The following is a 16,956-nucleotide window of genomic DNA, read 5'->3' as shown; positions in this document are numbered from 1 at the left end:
TCGATGGATCCGCTGGATTTCCTGGAGTTGGAGGAAATGCTGCGCTTTTTACACTGCAATAAAACAGAAATTTCTTGCATGGAAAGCCCGGTCATCTTCCTCTGCAAGCTCAAGGATTACAACCTGATCTCGGAAGACCGTTTCAAGGTGAGGAGCTCAAGTGGAAAGGTTACGCATTTGTTATCAACCTCGTTACAGTCATTTCAGGCGAGTGCTATTTGAATAGGACGTTAATGAGAGAGCGGGAAGTGAACAGCGGAAGTGATACATGATTACGTCAGAGTTGTTGGTACACATGAAGCGTCGATTTCAAACAAGGGAAATACGGCGAACTGACCCCAAAAAGCTGATTCTGTTTATCTGAACTTCTTCAGTCTCAGCTGACTGCAGGTTTTCTCAGCCTTAGCCTACCTTTGCCTGACTGAGACTAGCAACACGGAATGAACAGAATCAACTTTTTGGGATTTACTTACCGGATCATCAAGACACTGCGAATTGACATTCGCCTGTAACTCACACTGCTATTTACTAAAAAAGAAGGCATTTTCACAACCAGAGCCAGTTATTAAAAACAGATTAAAATGAAATAAAATCTGTAGTCTGGAAAAGTCTTAAGTCACGCGTCGTTTTTCCAAATTTTGCGGAGAAAATGGGAAATAAGTTTGTAGATTTATTTGAATGTGCAAACATAAAAGGAAATACACCGAGTATAACGGTCAAGATGATCAATAATATTGACGTCCAGGGTCTGGGGAGGCCAATCCACGACTAACAGTGTTCCACTGTGTGTTTTTCTATCCAGGTACGCTTTTACTGCACTGACAGTGTGTTCGGGATCATTATCATCCTGAAAAATGAAGCCATAGTAACTCCATCAATTTTGGCAAGATTGCAAACACCACTAACTGAAATGTTTTTTCCAAACTACAGTTTTTCAGGTTCATCTGCTGTAGATAGTTCTTTAGACCTACTGCTTCCTTAATTTTCTTCCACTTGGTCAGTTTTGTCAAATCTTTTAAGGACATATTGCACAGCACAATTTAAAATGAGTTCTTTGCTAAGTTTTCTGTTGTGTACAGACATAACTCTGCTTCATCCCTTGAGTTAGGTGGATTTTTTTATGCTTGAATGATTCATGGGTCAGTGTTAAGTGGCTTAACAAATAATAAAAGCATTCCTCTGAAAAAGGTCAGATGCAAGGACTGGAATGAAAATTGGCAAGAAAGGAGGCAATGTCCAAAGTAAAACTTTATAATTTTTGAAACTATTGATCAAGGCCGGTTAAAAAAAACAAAAAAGACTGTCTCCTTGGAAATAAAATATAAAGTAATGAAAGGTGGGTCACGATTTTTGCACAGTACTCCACCTTACGTAAATATAGGTCCCCATTGTGACGCAAAAAACAGCAGCTTATTCAGAGAAGGAAACGCCCTCTCCTAAATAATCACATATAATCAATCCAATCACCATTATTGGAGTGGCAAACATAAACATCATACTTTTTTCAAAGGGGCAGTTTTTTCTAAATCTACTATCATAGACACTTTGTGAAAACGACAGTATGTTGGTATTTACTTACTGAATCCTAGGCTAAACAGCTCAATAATAATTTTCTCGATACTGTGTGTGCAGAAGGTGAGTCGAATGAAGAAAAAAGAGAAGGGCCTTTATGATATCCTGGACTGGTTCGAGGAAAAAAAGTCAGAGCACATCAAACTGTTCTGGAAGTGTGCCTTCAAGGAAACTGTCCTGAGCCACAACCCCAAACTGCAAATGCTGCGCAAAAGCCTCATGGACGGTAAGATATTTCTATTTCATGATGCTCTTAATGACTTTATAATAAGTATGTTTGTGTCTCTGACAAGTTAATTGATAAAGCAAAGAATTGGCCAAAGAAATCTGAAAGGAATAATATGTCATCTACTTTAAGATGAGAGTTTTGTGGTGGCATTAATGCCTTTGCAGGACTAAAAATAATTTGATAGGCTTGTAACCAGTCAAAGAGAACCTCTGTCTATGTGAAGACTCATCTTGTAACAGCTAATATGTTGTAATTTAGACTATATAAAACCTTGTTAGCAAGTGGGCATGCTATGTACTGAGACTTTGAAATTGACCTGTAGAAGTTGTTTGGCCTCTATTAGATATTTATTATGTTCTTGGACTTCAATGTAATTTCAGGGTCTTACCATTTTGACACACAATTGCCTGAGAAAGTTGAAACGGAAGACAACGGTGAAAAGGAAAAAACTGAACATTCAGAAGAAGAGGTGAGGAAAGAAAACTCAGTGAAAAAGAAGAGGAAGTATAGCAAGAGCATATGTGATGAGGAGGATGAGCAGCCTGGCCCATCAGGCCTGTCTACCTCGGCTCAGAAGAAGTCCAAGAAAATATGTTTCAGTAAGTTACTCCTCACTTATGCTTTACTGTTCTCAGCGTGACTATATGCCAACAGGAGTTATACAGTTAAAAAGACATCTCTCATCCTCTAACCTTTAGCAGCTCTCACTGGGGTAAAGTACCCTGGTTCTACCCCAGGCTAGACCCAACCAAAAACAAAGCCTCTTCTCTTGAAAAAGAACATGGCAACATGACTTAGGTTCGAAAGGTTACAAATACATGACTTCTGGAACAATGTCATTTGGACAAATCAGACCAAATGGAGATGTTTGACCATAATGCACATTTAGAGAAAACCAAAACTCACCTCAGCTGTCAATCACAGTTGGTATGTGGTGAAGGGATGATCATTTGGTGGGCCTGGACTTTGCCATTATTGAGTCGACCATGAACTCCTTCGTACACCAAAGTGTCCTCGAGTCAAATGTGAGACCATCTGTCTGACAGTTAAAGCTTGGCTGAAACTGGGTCATGCAATATGACAATGATCCCAACCACAGCAGCAAATATACAACAGAATGGCTAAACTAGCAGAGCATGAAGGTGTTGCGACGGACTGGTCAAAGTCCAGACCTCAACGTGATTGAAATGTTGGTGTGGTGGGAAATTAAGACAGCTGTGCATAAACAAATGTCCGCAAACCTCAATGAACTGTGGGCTCGAGTTATTCACAGGACTGCATAGAGTTGTCATATGTTCATTACTTTCTCTTTATGTTGGAAGTGGAATTGTCTCTTCTCTGATGTTTTGTACAAAGTTACACCATTACAGCTCCTCTACTCCATCTGAGTAAATAGTGTTATAGCAGGTGGAGAATACCACAATAATCAAGCTCTACATTAACCTTCAGTTGACCAACTTCAAAAAAGGAACTCTGGTTCTTCCAATCATTCTCCTGAATCCGTGGAAAGGTACCTCCCAAGTGGTCAGTATGAACCGGAACATGTTTGACTCCCTGCCAAGATGGATACAGGCCTCACTCAGTTCTATAAAACTGGAGCATAGCCACAGCCCTTCTTGCTTCTACACCTGCAGCGTTCACTGCAAGATGTCTGAGGGAATGTGGTCATGTCTTTTCCAAAGCCACAACATGTATATTGACTACACTGCAGCATGTTTGAATCGGCATTTATAACATTTTGTATTTCTCAGCTCCTCCCATGAAGAAGGGAGAGAAGGGTGAAATTTGGACCTGGCCCCTCTACAAGTCCCAGCTGCCTGTGACGTGCGGACAGATGTCGGGAACGCTACAACGTGACAAACTGGCTAAAGGTCAGATAAGCAAAGTCTTTTCATTGTTGCATTGCAGTCTACTGCAGCTGCATGTTCTTTGTTCAACAGCTGTGAAATAATAGAAAAATGTACAAGCTAGAAAAAGCGGCAGTTGGGAGATAACAAGAGATCATTTATGACTGAGATTTAAACTCTGCGTGTGTAAAACATTTCTTTGAATTCCTCCTCCTCTGCATCTCTTAGGAGAGAAGTGCATTCTGGCTAATAAGCAGTGGTTTGCTCCAGGTGAGTTTGAGAGGTTTGCAGGAAAGCAGAGCTGCAAGAACTGGAAGCTGAGCATTCGATGTGGGGGGACGCCGCTGGGAAAGCTTATAAAGGTTTGTCAAAAAGAAAATCTGAACTTATTTGATCAATGTTCCAGCAGTTTCCAGTGTGAATTTCACTTATTTTGTTTTTGTCATTTTTCACAGGAGGGTCACCTGAAAACAGTGGCCTACAAAGGAGGAAATAAAAAAGTAAAAACAGATGTATATACGACCACTCAAAAGTTTGAACACACGTTCTCATTTAATGTTTTTCTTTATTTTCATGACTATTTACATTGCAGATTCTCACTGAAGGCATGAAAACTATGAATGAACACGTGAAATTATGTAGTAAACAAAAAAGTGTGAAATTACTCAAAGCTTGTTTTATAATTTATTTTAATCTTTGTGCTTTGCACACTCTTGGCATTCTCTCTATGAGCTTCATGAGGTCGTCACCTGAAATGGTCTTCCAACAGTCTTGAAGGAGTTCCCAGAGATGCTGAGTGCTTGTTGGCCCTTTTGCCTTCACTCTGCGCTCCATCTCATCCCAAACCATCTGGATTGGGTTTAGGTCAGGTGACTGTGGAGACCAGGCCATCTGGTGCAGCACTCCATCATTCTTGTCAAATTGCCCTTACACATCCTGGAGGTGTGTTTGGGGTCATTGTCCAGTTAAAGAAAAAGTTATGGTCCAACTAAACGCAAACCAGATGGGATGGCATGTCGCTGTATGATGCTGTAGCAGCTATGCGGGTTCAGTGTGTCTTAAATTTTGAATAAATCCTCAACAGCGTCACCAGCAAAGCCCCCCCCACACCATCACACCACCAAGGTGGGAACCATGCATGTAGAGACCATCCGTTCACCTTTTCTGCATCGCACAAAGACATGGCGGGTGGAATCAAAGATCCCAAAATTGGACTCATCGGACCAAAGCACAGATTTCCACTGGTTAATGTCCACTCCTTGTGTTTCTTGGCCCAATCAATCTCTTCTGCTTGTTGATTTTCCTCAGTAGTGGTTTCTTAGCAGCTATTTGACCATAAAGGCCTGATTAATGCAGTCTCTGAACAGCTGATGTAGAGATGTCTCTGCTACTGGAACTCTGTGTGGCATTAATCTGCGCTCTAATTTGTGATGCTGGTGACTCGGATGAATTTATCCTCAGCAGCAGAGGTGACTCTTGGGCATCCTTTCCTGCGGCGGTCCTCATGTGAGCAACTTTCATCGTAGCACTTGATGGTTTTTGTGACTGCTTTTGGGGACACTGCCATAATATCAATTCTAACAGTTGTCAAAGAGGGCTGTCAGCTGTGTACCAACCTGACTTCTGCACAACACAACTGATCCACAAATGAACCCTGACAAGTCACACCTGTGAAATGAAAACCATTTCAGGTGATTCGATCATGAAGCTCATTGAGAGAAGGCCAAAGGTTTGCAATCCTGTCAACAAAGCAAAGGGTGGCTACTTTGAGGAATCTAAAATAGAAATCATATTTAGAGTTATATATCTTTTTTTTCTTTGCTACATAATCCCATTGATCTTGGTTCATATATTTGATGTCTTCAGTTTGTATCTATGATGTAGAAAGTAGTAAAAGTAAAGAAAAACCATTACATGAAAATTGTGTGTCCAGATTTTGACTGGTAGGGTATTTCTTACTCAGAAGTAAATTAGTTTGTTTTATTTTTTTCTAATCTAAGCCACGTGCTTCTTTTTTTGCTGCTAGGCCAAGAAAATATTGTTCTCACTCGAAGAAGCAACCACAGGTTTGTTCTATTACTGCAAAAACACCGATTTTTATCAAACGTGAGTGTTCTTAACAGCATATAAGCCCACTTTCCCACTGGCTGCTACAAGAGCTTCTGTTATCTCACATTAAATATTAAAGCATTTAAAACTAATGGCATCAATTGAGGCAGGCAGGCAGGCACTGCAGACATTTATAACCCTCCCCCCCCTTTATGCTCCAGTATAATAGAAACAGAGCAGAACTGGAAAAGCCCAACGAACTGAAGTCAAAACAATTTTATTTTTGTATCCTTATATCAGAAAACTGAAATTTGCCTCAAGGAGCTTCCAATCTGTACAGAAAACAACATTGTTTCTCCTTAGACCCTCAACTTGGATGAGGAACAGCTACCATTAAGATCCAAAATGAAAAACAAGAATATTAATGGGTGAAGGCATACAGCCGCGAGGCAGTGATTCTAGTTTCTCTCTGAGCATAATGATTGTCACTAAAATCTTTTCTGGCATTCTATTAATATCGTGCACATATTTATATTCATAAAACTCTGAATTTAAAATATACATGTGTAAGACAAACATGCACAGGCAAGGCAAGCTTCTTTCCCGCTTGTTTTCATGGATAAAATCCTCTTTTTTAGAGTCGGAGAAAGAAGAAGATGACGAGGAAGACCAGGATTCATCAAGTGATGAACCCACCACAGGTGCTGGTTTCTACAGTGTAATATTTATGATGGAAGCTCTTTTAGATACGCATGGTTGTGTTACATATTATCTTCATAACGTGTCTGTTTTAGATGAAGAAGAGGCAGAAGAGCAGATGGTGCAGCAGCCAGAGGCTGGTCTTTCCAACACCAAAGTGTTCAAAGTTACATGTGGTGGTTTAGCTGGGACGTTACACAAAAAACGTTTTGCATCAGGTATCTTAAAAAAAGAATGTACTGTGATACAGATACAGTCATTTGAAAAAGTTTAAACAGTTCTTTAAAAAAACAAAGTACACTCTGATTACATCCATTGGAATTAAGAGGATAAGTAGCATCCAGGTGCTGCTAAATGCTACTTTGAATTGAATTAAATGGAAAGATTTAGTATTTGGTATTTATTTATTTATTGTCATTGTCAGAGAACAATGAAATTGCATTTGGGGCTTCCGTACAAGATTTTAGTTAAGCTGTAGGAACTTTCTTCTCAAAATGTTTTTCTCCCTCTAGGGACACTTGGCAAGAGTATTCGTACTGAGACAAGCTGGATGACCCCAGTGGACTTTTGTAAGGAATCTGGTCCGACAAATGTTTCCTGGAAGAAAGACATCAGATGGGATGGAAAACCTCTGAGTGCTCTCATGGAGGTGTGTTTACACTGCAGGTTCCTAGTTCACCGCAACTTATCTCTACGCCTTTGGGTACTTTTGTGAGGTACTCTGTGAGAATGAGGGAGGAAAATTACACTTCAAGATTACAATCTTTACATTTTGACTCATATTTATTTGCGGTCATCAATCTTCAAGCAGCTAATATGGTAAAAATATATATCCAAATGTAGGGATGGGTACCGGTGTCCGGTGCCATGATGGCACCGGTTCTGACATAAACGGTAGTAACCAGACCGAAAAGCAGCGCACATTTTGGTGCTTTATTTCGGTGCTTTTTTTTCCTGAGCTGTGATACACTTTAGATTCTAGCCAATCATTTTACGTTTCCGAGGATAGTAGGCGGGGCCAGGTACGTACGTTCTGTTAGAGCAGAGTAGTGATGTGCGATACCACTGATTTCCTTTCCGATCCGATACCAAGTAATATTCAGGGTGGTATCGACGATACTGATCCGATACCGATACTTTGTACAAAACGGATTTTATTTATTGTATCTCAAATTATAGCGTCATAATGATTACAGGACATCAGAATACCTTCTTCTTATCACTTAATAATGCAGAGTTCATCATATAGAAATAAAAAAACTAAAGTTGTGTGCTATTTGAACACCTTGCCTGCCTGGAGGACTAAAGGACTCCGTGAGAGACTCTCACCCTAGCAGCACCTGTCCCTCTCCTCCTCTTCAGTTCGCCTCAACATACGCTCGTCATATTTTGTGATATGATTTACTCTGAGGTGTTTGACAAGGTTAGTGATGTTGCCACAACCATACATGCCAACCCTCCCGATTTTTCCGGGAGAATCCCACCTTTCTCCAGATTTTCCACCCGGACAACAAAGTTGAAAAACCATATCGCAGAATTCATAGCGCGGCCCAGCCAATTCCAGTTTCCAACAATGACGGCAGCGACTTAGTTTTAATATCACTCTTATTTCTCTTTCTGGGTCGCAAAAAAACTTTTAACATATTTTCAGGTGAGAATGTAGCTGTGTAAACTTCAAATATCTGAGCCGACCGACACATCGTCTTCAAACCCCCGCGGTCTTTCACCACTCGGGTTAAACATGATGTACAAGTCACTTTGATAACTTAAAAATGTTCTTGTTTGGCTTTTTCAGTGTTTTATTTGTTCGTGAGTAAATCGGTTTGGCTGAGATTAAAGTTATTAGATTAGATTAAATTAAATTAAACTTTATTATTCCCTCGGGAGGGTTCCTCCGGGGTTTTCACACAGCTGAATAAACGTCAAACAGAAAACTGATTAAACAGAAGAGTTTACGTCAGTGTCCGGTTATATTTTAGACAGCAAGGAGCAGACGGCAGAGTTTCACTCCACCGAGGGAGCTCGTGACGTACTACCCGACTTTCTTTAGACCGCGAAGGCCGGTGTTGTGCCAAAAAGTGATTGTCTGCCAAAAATTGATTTCCAATGTTTCTGTGTATTTTTTATGTGTAATATCTTTACGTATGTTCGTAAATAGACTTCGGTGAACAGGGTTTACAAAGGGGTTATATAGAGAATTAAAACAATATCTGTTTTTCAAGTATCTTTACAACTCTCTGCTATTGTACTTACATTATAACCAATCCGGTCCTTTATCCCCACTTAAAATATTTTTACAGAAATATTGTAATATTTGCTGCCATTTCTGCTGTCCTCTTGGCCAACTTACTCTTACAAAAGACATTTTTAATGTTAATGAGATTTTTTTTAACTGTTTAAATAAAGGTTATATAAAAGTCACTGCCAAAAACTGATTGCGGCTTCTACCTTGTTACACGAATGTTGTTTGTGGCTCAAGATGACTTTATGTCATCCATGAGGGATGCATTTGACATATGTTTCACATATTATAGCCCAACAAGTTACTTAAAGCAGTTTAAATACGAGCAATCAGTTTTTGGCAAATACCGGAAATCAGTTTTTGGCAGACAATCACTTTTTGGCACAACACCGGTCCTCAGGTGGAAGCAGCCTCTGAATTTGGACACCCCCGCTGTTTCCGGGCCGGCCAATAATAACGGTGACATTTAACGTATTTTATCCGATAAATAAACCCTGTAAAATATATTTATCCGCCCAAACAGCCCTTTTGAATGTCTCCCTAATTCTGAGGTCTCAAGGTTGGCAAGTATGGCCACAACACCTCACTTTTTTTGCCACATTTATTGCAAACCACGGCTCAGCTGTTTGTGGAGGTAAAATACATCCGCACAATTACGCTCAGCCATTGTTGTGAGTGCGCACGCCAAGGGGCTGCGAGACATTTATACAGCCGTATTTCGCACATGACTATGAAAGGCGGAAGAGGAAGTAGTTCCTTTGAATGTAGGCAATCCGAATGTTATAGTTTCTTTCCACTGTGTTCCTGTTAATGATAAACTACAAATTTACTCTAAATTACTAAAATATCGATATTTTAATGTGAGAATCGATTCTAGAACATAAATGATTGGTATCGGAGGAATCGATATTTCAGGATCGATCCGCACATCACTAGAGCAGAGCTACAGATTAAAAATGTCCAAGGCGAAGCGGTCAAAAGTCTGGCTGTACTTCATAGCAAAATATGCAAACTCAGCAGCCTGCAACAAGTGCTTTAAGCTGATACTGTGATACTGTCAAAGGAGGTAACACCTCAAATCCGATGAAACACCTGGCGACGCATAGCGGTTTTTTTTAAAGCCCAGAAATGCGCCGTATTTGATAGCTTGCTGCGAGACCTCACACCGAGCACATCTACTGCGGGTGGGTTGCCTGTTATGCAACATCCCCCAAAAACACGAAGAGGAGAGTCCTGGCCCCTAGCCCTGCCAGTGTAGCAGAAATGATGACGGATGATGAAGGCAGCAGCAGCCGTTCTTCTCTGCGTGAGTAGCTAATTTACGTTGAGTAGGCTAACCACGTTATTACATTAATGCATGTAAGGTGAACTAGCAAACATCATCATAGCTACATGCGGCTGTCTTCTTGTTTGATGGCAGATACTCCCTTCACCCTGGCTAAAAAGGCTAAAATGACCAAAGAAAAAGTGGAAAACAGTTAAACATGAGAGGTTTTTGGACAAAGTTTGTGTTTTTTCCATTGTTTAAGCACTGCTTCCAGCCAAGAGTGATACCATATATGCCCCATAGCTGCAGAAAAGGCTAACATTGTTATATTTTTACAAAAAACAGCTGAACATGAGAGGTTTTTGGACCAATTTTGTGTTCTCCATTCTTTAAGCACCGGTTTGAGCACCGTTTGAGCACCGGCACCGTTTCAAAAGTACCGATTTGGCACCGGTATCGGATAAAACCTAAACGATACCCATCCCTATCCAAATGCAGAAAGCTAACATGTGGTGGCATTTTGATGAACAACCACAGTTAGCCCTAAGCACACACCAAATGCACATCAATGTTTCAGCACCGTACAGCAGAACCAAAGACTCTTCTGTTACTATTAACACCAGCTATAGAGAATGAACAAATAATAAAGAATATAAAGACAATTAGGGGCTAATTCAGGAAAAATGAATTGGGTCAGTGCCAGTTTGGTTTTGTAGGATCTTTTTGAATTATAATTTTGAAGTTGCCACTCGTGCCCAAAAAATTACAGGACTTAACAATTTTTTTTGCATGAAACTGTGTCTCACCTGTAAACCCAAGAGCAACTTTAGTCAATATGAGCGTTATAAGCTTTGTTAAACCAAAAGTGAGAACTTATGATTGAAAAATGAATACATTGTTACTTTGTCTCTTTCAGGCAGAGATCTTGAAGATTCATTCCCTTCTGTGTGCTTGCCCTCTGTGTAAACCAGATCCTGAAGATCTGGTAAGTTTCAGACAAGTGGCATTTCCTCATGCTACACTGGTTTGAAAAATACTTTCTTGCACAATGCTGTTTTTTCTAAATAGTACAAAATCTGTCTCTCTAAATCTGTAGTATAATTCGACAAACAAGAAACTTTTTTCCTCTCTCAGTTATCTTGTTCTGGTGCAGAAATATGCGATTGCAACCCCAATTTAGAGTTTAGTTGTATTTGTAGCCTAACATCACATACAGGAGTGGGACTCCTTCTCTTTCTGACAGCAGCTTAATGGATATTCTCTGCCCTCGGTCACTTTACTGTACATTCAGTGGGTCAGACCAGACATTTACTTGTTGCTTTTAACAGAGCACAACTTTGTAAAAAAATGCTTGCAAATGGATTAAAGTCTAAAAATTAAGACCTTTCTACATTTCCGCACCAACGCTGACCAGAGGAGCACGCGGACATCTCCAAAATACCTTTGGATTTTTCATTATTCACTCTGCTGTGCAATTTCACATCCATCAGACACTGAAGGGCCTTAAAAATGGACTTTACGTGGCAAAGCCTTTACCGCATTAAACGAAAAATCTGTGACAGGTCAGATTAATGAGTCTGACCAATTCAGCCTAATCCTGGTTTTGACAAAACTTTAATAGGAGCTGAAGCTTGATGCAGCCGATTGCAGTAGTCCCTTCCTCTGAGTTTTTATGTACCTACAGATCAATCCATGAGTGCTTCCAAAGAAAGAGAGCTCATTTACCAACAAGGCACAGCAGAGGTGGATTAAATTCTACAGGATTAATAAAAAAGTAAAAGACAGTGAGTCTCATCTTCACTTCAGATAGATCTGCAGTTACACTGTCACTACGCAGATGAAAAAGAATTTGTTATGAAGCCATCACTCTCCATTACAGTACTTAAGCTATTTCATTTAGCTATAAGTAAAAGTCTGGTCTCACCTACTGGCTGAAATCTACTAAAGTGTTTATGATTATGCATTACTGTAACCACACGTGAGATGTGGCCTCTCAAAAGTAACAGTAATAACATGGCCTCATGCATGGCCGATTACCTATTGTGAATGTGTGCTGTGGCGGTGCTGTGTTCTTAATTTATAGATGGCAGTTATAAGTTACCGTTTGATGAAGTCAGCAATTTTACATCTCCTGGGTCTGAAAGGCGCTTTGGAGCAGTTTTGTGTACAAACAGATTTTCTGTGATTTATTGTCTGTGTTGCCAGGAGAATGAGAAAAACGATGACGACTGTTGCATCTGTAAAAACGAAGAAGAAGACCAAGAGCTGGTAGTGTGCGAGGAATGCCCACGATCCTTCCACCAGAAATGCCACCTGCCACATGTGGACGACATCATTCTGAAGTGAGCCTTACTGGGAGAGCAGCCATTTAAAAAATATTTTTCAAATCAGCTGTTTCTCTTTTGTCCTTTTGTATGTTTTGTTTGAGTCTCTTATATTTTAAACCTGCATGAATTTGTCGTATCAACACAGAATGCATTGGCAGGAAAGAAACCTAATCAGCTTTAACAGGGTGAAAGAAATGCTCCCATTATACAGTCCTGCAACTGAACTGAACTCAGCATTTTAAAGCAGCACTAATGAATATCCCTACAGCTCTGTGCAAAAGTCTCGAGCCACTTCTCATTTCTGTATGATTTTCTTTCAATGAACCAGACTTTCTTGTAATATTTTAAATTGGCCTGGAGCAACAGTTTTCCAGGTTTACTGAAGAATCCACACTAAACAAAGGGAAAATGGGGGGAAAGGCTGAGGTATGCCAGTTTACACAAGAACTGGATTGAAATTTAGTGGCAAAAGGTCTTATATAATAATGTCATTGATATTTTTGGTCCAAATCGTTGTCTTATGTATGGAGGAGGATGAGAGGGTCCAACACTGAACATCTACAGCTAAATGTAAAACATGGTGGAGGCTCTGGGGATGCAGTTCATCCAGTGGTGCTGGGAGTCTTGTGAAAATGAGGAATTATAAACACAAAAAAGTACGGTCAGATGGAATCTGGAAAGCATCTCATCAGGAGCAGCATCATTTTTCAGCATGACAGTGATCACAAACACACTGCCAATGCAGTAAAAGCATACCTGAATAAAAAACATAAAACAAAACCACCACACACAGTCTTGGCCTCCCCAGAGCTCGGACTTCAACATTAGTGAAGCAGTGTGTGATCAGCTTGACAGAAAACCGAATTAAAGACAGTCAAAAATTATTCTCCAAATCTCTGCATCTGTTTCCCTTTATCCATCCATCCATCCATCCATTCGCTTCCGCTTATCCTTTTCAGGGTCGCAGAGGGTGCTGGAGACTATCCCAGCTGTCATAGGGCAAGAGGTGGGGTACACCCTGGACAGGTCGCCAGTCTGTCGCAGGGCTAACACACAGGGACAGACAACCATTCACACTCACATTCACACCTAGTGGCAATTTGGATTATCCAATTAACCTATCCCCACAAGCTGCATGTCTTTGGACGGTGGGAGGAAGCCGGAGTACCCGGAGGGAACCCACGCAAACACGGGGAGAACATGCAAACTCCACACAGAAAGACTCCGGCCTGATGGTGGAATTGAACTCAGGACCTTCTTGCTGTGCGGCAACAGTGCTAACCACCGTGCCCTATTTCCCTTTATTTCCCAGAAAAATAATTTTTTTAAATGAGGGGTGGCTGAAGACTTTTGCACAGTGCTGTCTGTGAACTTCTTAACAATTAAGCAAGTGTAAAACAGCACACTTGCTTAATTGTTTTTCCGTCGTTTAAGTAGAAGTACTTTTTCCCAAACAAACTGACAGTCTTATGATGAAAAGACAAAGTTAGGTGCCAGCTGGCAAAGAGAGTGAAGGAGCTAAGGATATTTCCTTCTGGACCTGGTAGATAACAAAACAGGACATTTGCAAATTGACCTGTACCATGAGTCCAAATAAGTGGAGTGTTACTCCAGATCTTCTAGTTCTGTAAACTAAATTCTTGCTCAGCGTTAAATTTTAACATCATTTCATTTGATTTTTGTTTTAATGTTTTTCACCTTCACATTAAAACTGGTACTAGCTGAAGTCAGGTGGACAGTTTCTACTAAAACAACATTTGTGCTGCTATTATCCATGTATATTGTATTGAATTACACACTACTGTATATGATCCTGGCATACGTTCTGCTTTTTTAAAATGTACCTGTTTTATGTGATAACATGAAGCTAAGACATTCAGCTGATAAAAATAAAAAGGATATAGCTGATTGAAACAACAATCAAAAGGGTTTATATTTTTAAGACTGATATATATCTGTGTGTGTATGTGTGTGCAGCGACGACAGCCCCTGGTTGTGCACATTCTGCGTTTTTAGAGCCAATCACGTTTGCCTTGACCAGCTGGACGTGAACGCAGTGATGTCTCAGCAAATATCTCAACACATGATGGTGAGAATTTTCTCTGTCTACAACTTTGTCCATGTAACCATCTAACTACCCGTCTCCCTGTGACATTGCTGTGACCTGCCCCTCTGTTGTTTCATCAACAGCAATGCCAGTATCTCCTCCTGAGTCTGCGCAGTGCTGACGAGGAGCAAATGTTTTCTCCAGACCCAATGGGCTATGTAAGTATTTTTTAAGCAAGCAATTTTTATTCATTAGAATCAAGTTTTAAAACATTCATAGAAAATAAAGTGCAGTGCACTGAAAACGTGAGCTATCTTAGCCTTTGCATATTGGTCACACTTCAGATCATCAGTTAGAGTTTCATATTAGACAACAATAAGCTCAGTAAACGCAAAATGCAGATTTTAAATGATGATTTCATTTATTAAGGCAAACAAGCAATCCAAACCTACCTGGCCCTGTGTGAAAAGTAACCGCTCTCCCTTGTTAAATCGGTAACTAGCCAGTTCAGCTTCACTGGCAGCACCAAGGACTAATTGCTGGTAGACCTGTTGAATCAAGAAATCACTTACATGGAACTTGTCTGAAAGAGAAAAGTAGGAAAAATGATCTCAAAAAGCAAAACATCCTACGATCTAAAGAAACGGATGAGAAACAAAGTCATCGACATTGATCAGTCTGTGTTACAAAGCAATTTTAAAGCTTTGGGACTCAAGCAAACCATTGTGAGAATCATTATCCACAAATTGAAAATTTGGAACAGTAGTGAACCTGAATTCTGTGTTTAAAAACAACATTTTGTATTTTCTTTTCCTAAAATTAAAATTAGCTTTGATGTAAAGCATGTAAGTGTACCAAGTTTGCAAAAAGCTAAGAAGTCAGGAAGGGGGCGAATACTTTTTCACAGCACTATATGTGTAAAACTCTGACTAGAATACTCTGGTTTTCTGGATGTCTGCTTTCACCCACAGCTGGCAAACTACAGCACTTCTATCAAGAGTCCGATGTGGCTGGGCAAAGTAACAGAGAAACTCCAGCAGAAACAGTATCAAACTGTCGGCGAGTTTGTTTCTGATGTCCAGCTTATTTTTGCCAACTGTGCGACATTCAACCGGGTAAGAAACTCTTAGTGAAAGTGTGATAATGGCATTCAGTGCTCTCAAAAGTCTATTAAGTGCTTGTTTTTATTTTTTATATGGTTTTAAAAGGTTTGCATCTGCATGTAAAAAAGAAGAATTAGATTACATTCACTGCAAGTTTTGGAAACTTCAATTACACCTTATAGTGACAAAAAATGTGATTCTGTATCTCTTTTGGGACTTGGGACTCTGTGTGTTGTGTTGTTAAATGTTTTCAGGACTTTAAGCTTTCACTTTCTTCTGACTGCCATTCAAAGTTTAGCCAAATTGCCTTGTTCAGCTTTTACAAGGCATAATCAAAACAACTACCATCTATTTCACCTTTGCTTCCATGCAGTGCTTCTTCTGCATTTGGGTCCCTGGGGGTCCTGGTCTGACCAATTTCATGGGTACCTGCAATTTCACAGTGGATCTCAAATAGAAAACTTTTGTCTTACTGTCTTTTATTCTCAGTTCTGCTGGAAGTCTCTTCCTGTTAAAAGGGAGTTCTTCCTTCCCACCACCGCCAAGTGTTTGCTCATTGTTTTTTTTCCCCTCAATTACTGTAGGTCCTTAAAGGTGCATTGACACATCTGTAGGATTACAAACACAACTTTTTTAAACAGAACAGAAGTTTTGAAAATAACATAATGACAATCGCTGTTTTTCTTTTTCAGGGAAATCCAGAAATCCTTGCCATCGGAAACCAACTGAGGGAGTTATTTGACAGCGAGTTTAAGAAGGCTTTCAACATCCAAGATCAGTGACTTCGAACCAGTGTGACAGTTTTTAACACTTCAAAGCTGAGAAAACAATCAAAAACGGGTGTTACAGCGATGGCACTGTAGCAAAATGTAACTAGATATCAGTGTTTGCACACAGTATGAATGTCAAATACAGTATACTCTATGTTCATGTGCTGGCAACTAATGGAAAAGCTATTATTGGATAATCCTCATCATAGTACAACCCATTACAGTATAATATTAAATAAAGTAGTTCCGTAGTGTATGTTGTTTACATACAAAATGCACACTGAAAACAAAGACAAATGTCTAAAGGGGAATTGTAATAATGTTTTCTCCAGTTTTGTGCACTGAAACCAAAAACAGCTCTAGTCCTATTTAAAAGTCAAGTTAAAATGATCATTATATATATGTATATATTGCTCCCAGTTTCATTTGTTTGCCCTAACTTTGTTTCCCATATAACTGATGTTATATACCATTAAAATCTGAATGTGTTGGTCCAAAGAGGACTATTGTCACTACAGTTCAATTTATTTTTACTGTTATCTGTAACATGTGGGGGTTTTTTTTAAATAAAATGTTTGTTTGTGTACGCCACAAATAACACATAAAAGAATAAAATGCATTTTTTCTTTTACCTCGTTTAGTATTATTTATTTTAATTTATTAATATTTATTATTATTAATGCAATAAAACGTGCAGAATTTGCCCCTATGTTGGCACGTTGACAGCTAAATCCGGATTCTTTTTTCTTATTTTGAAAATTATTTTTTGGTTTTTTGTTACTAAACATGTGCCAAACGTGCGGT

The 16,956-nt window shown here is 39.6% G+C and overlaps 1 protein-coding gene across 1 annotated transcript; it reads left to right on the top strand.

Moving 5' to 3' along the window:
• Window positions 1-3: 3 nt before the first annotated feature.
• On the top strand, window positions 4-16,783 carry sp100.1 (SP110 nuclear antigen, tandem duplicate 1). The gene is made up of 16 exons (XM_004560770.5): window positions 4-147; window positions 1,633-1,798; window positions 2,182-2,400; window positions 3,553-3,672; window positions 3,877-4,010; window positions 4,104-4,148; window positions 5,675-5,714; window positions 6,336-6,398; window positions 6,492-6,614; window positions 6,909-7,045; window positions 10,822-10,890; window positions 12,111-12,247; window positions 14,210-14,321; window positions 14,423-14,497; window positions 15,251-15,394; window positions 16,075-16,783. The coding sequence occupies exons 1-16, from the start codon at window positions 4-6 to the stop codon at window positions 16,162-16,164; spliced, it is 1,818 nt and encodes a 605-aa protein (XP_004560827.1). The 3' UTR covers window positions 16,165-16,783.
• The last annotated feature ends 173 nt before the right edge of the window (window positions 16,784-16,956 follow it).

This window comes from Maylandia zebra, linkage group LG4 (assembly GCF_041146795.1).
Source record: "Maylandia zebra isolate NMK-2024a linkage group LG4, Mzebra_GT3a, whole genome shotgun sequence".
NCBI classification, from domain to species: Eukaryota; Metazoa; Chordata; class Actinopteri; order Cichliformes; family Cichlidae; genus Maylandia; species Maylandia zebra.
The sequence above is the reverse complement of the archived record's forward strand: the minus strand, read 5'-3'. Positions and strand labels throughout refer to the sequence as shown.

Coding starts and splice junctions, on each gene's coding strand:
- sp100.1 (XM_004560770.5), top strand. CDS start 4: ATGGATCCGCTGGATTTCCTGGAGTTGGAGGAAATGCTGCGCTTTTTA. Junction 4,011..4,103: donor CGCTGGGAAAGCTTATAAAG/GTTTGTCAAAAA, acceptor CATTTTTCACAG/GAGGGTCACCTGAAAACAGT. Junction 12,248..14,209: donor GTGGACGACATCATTCTGAA/GTGAGCCTTACT, acceptor ATGTGTGTGCAG/CGACGACAGCCCCTGGTTGT.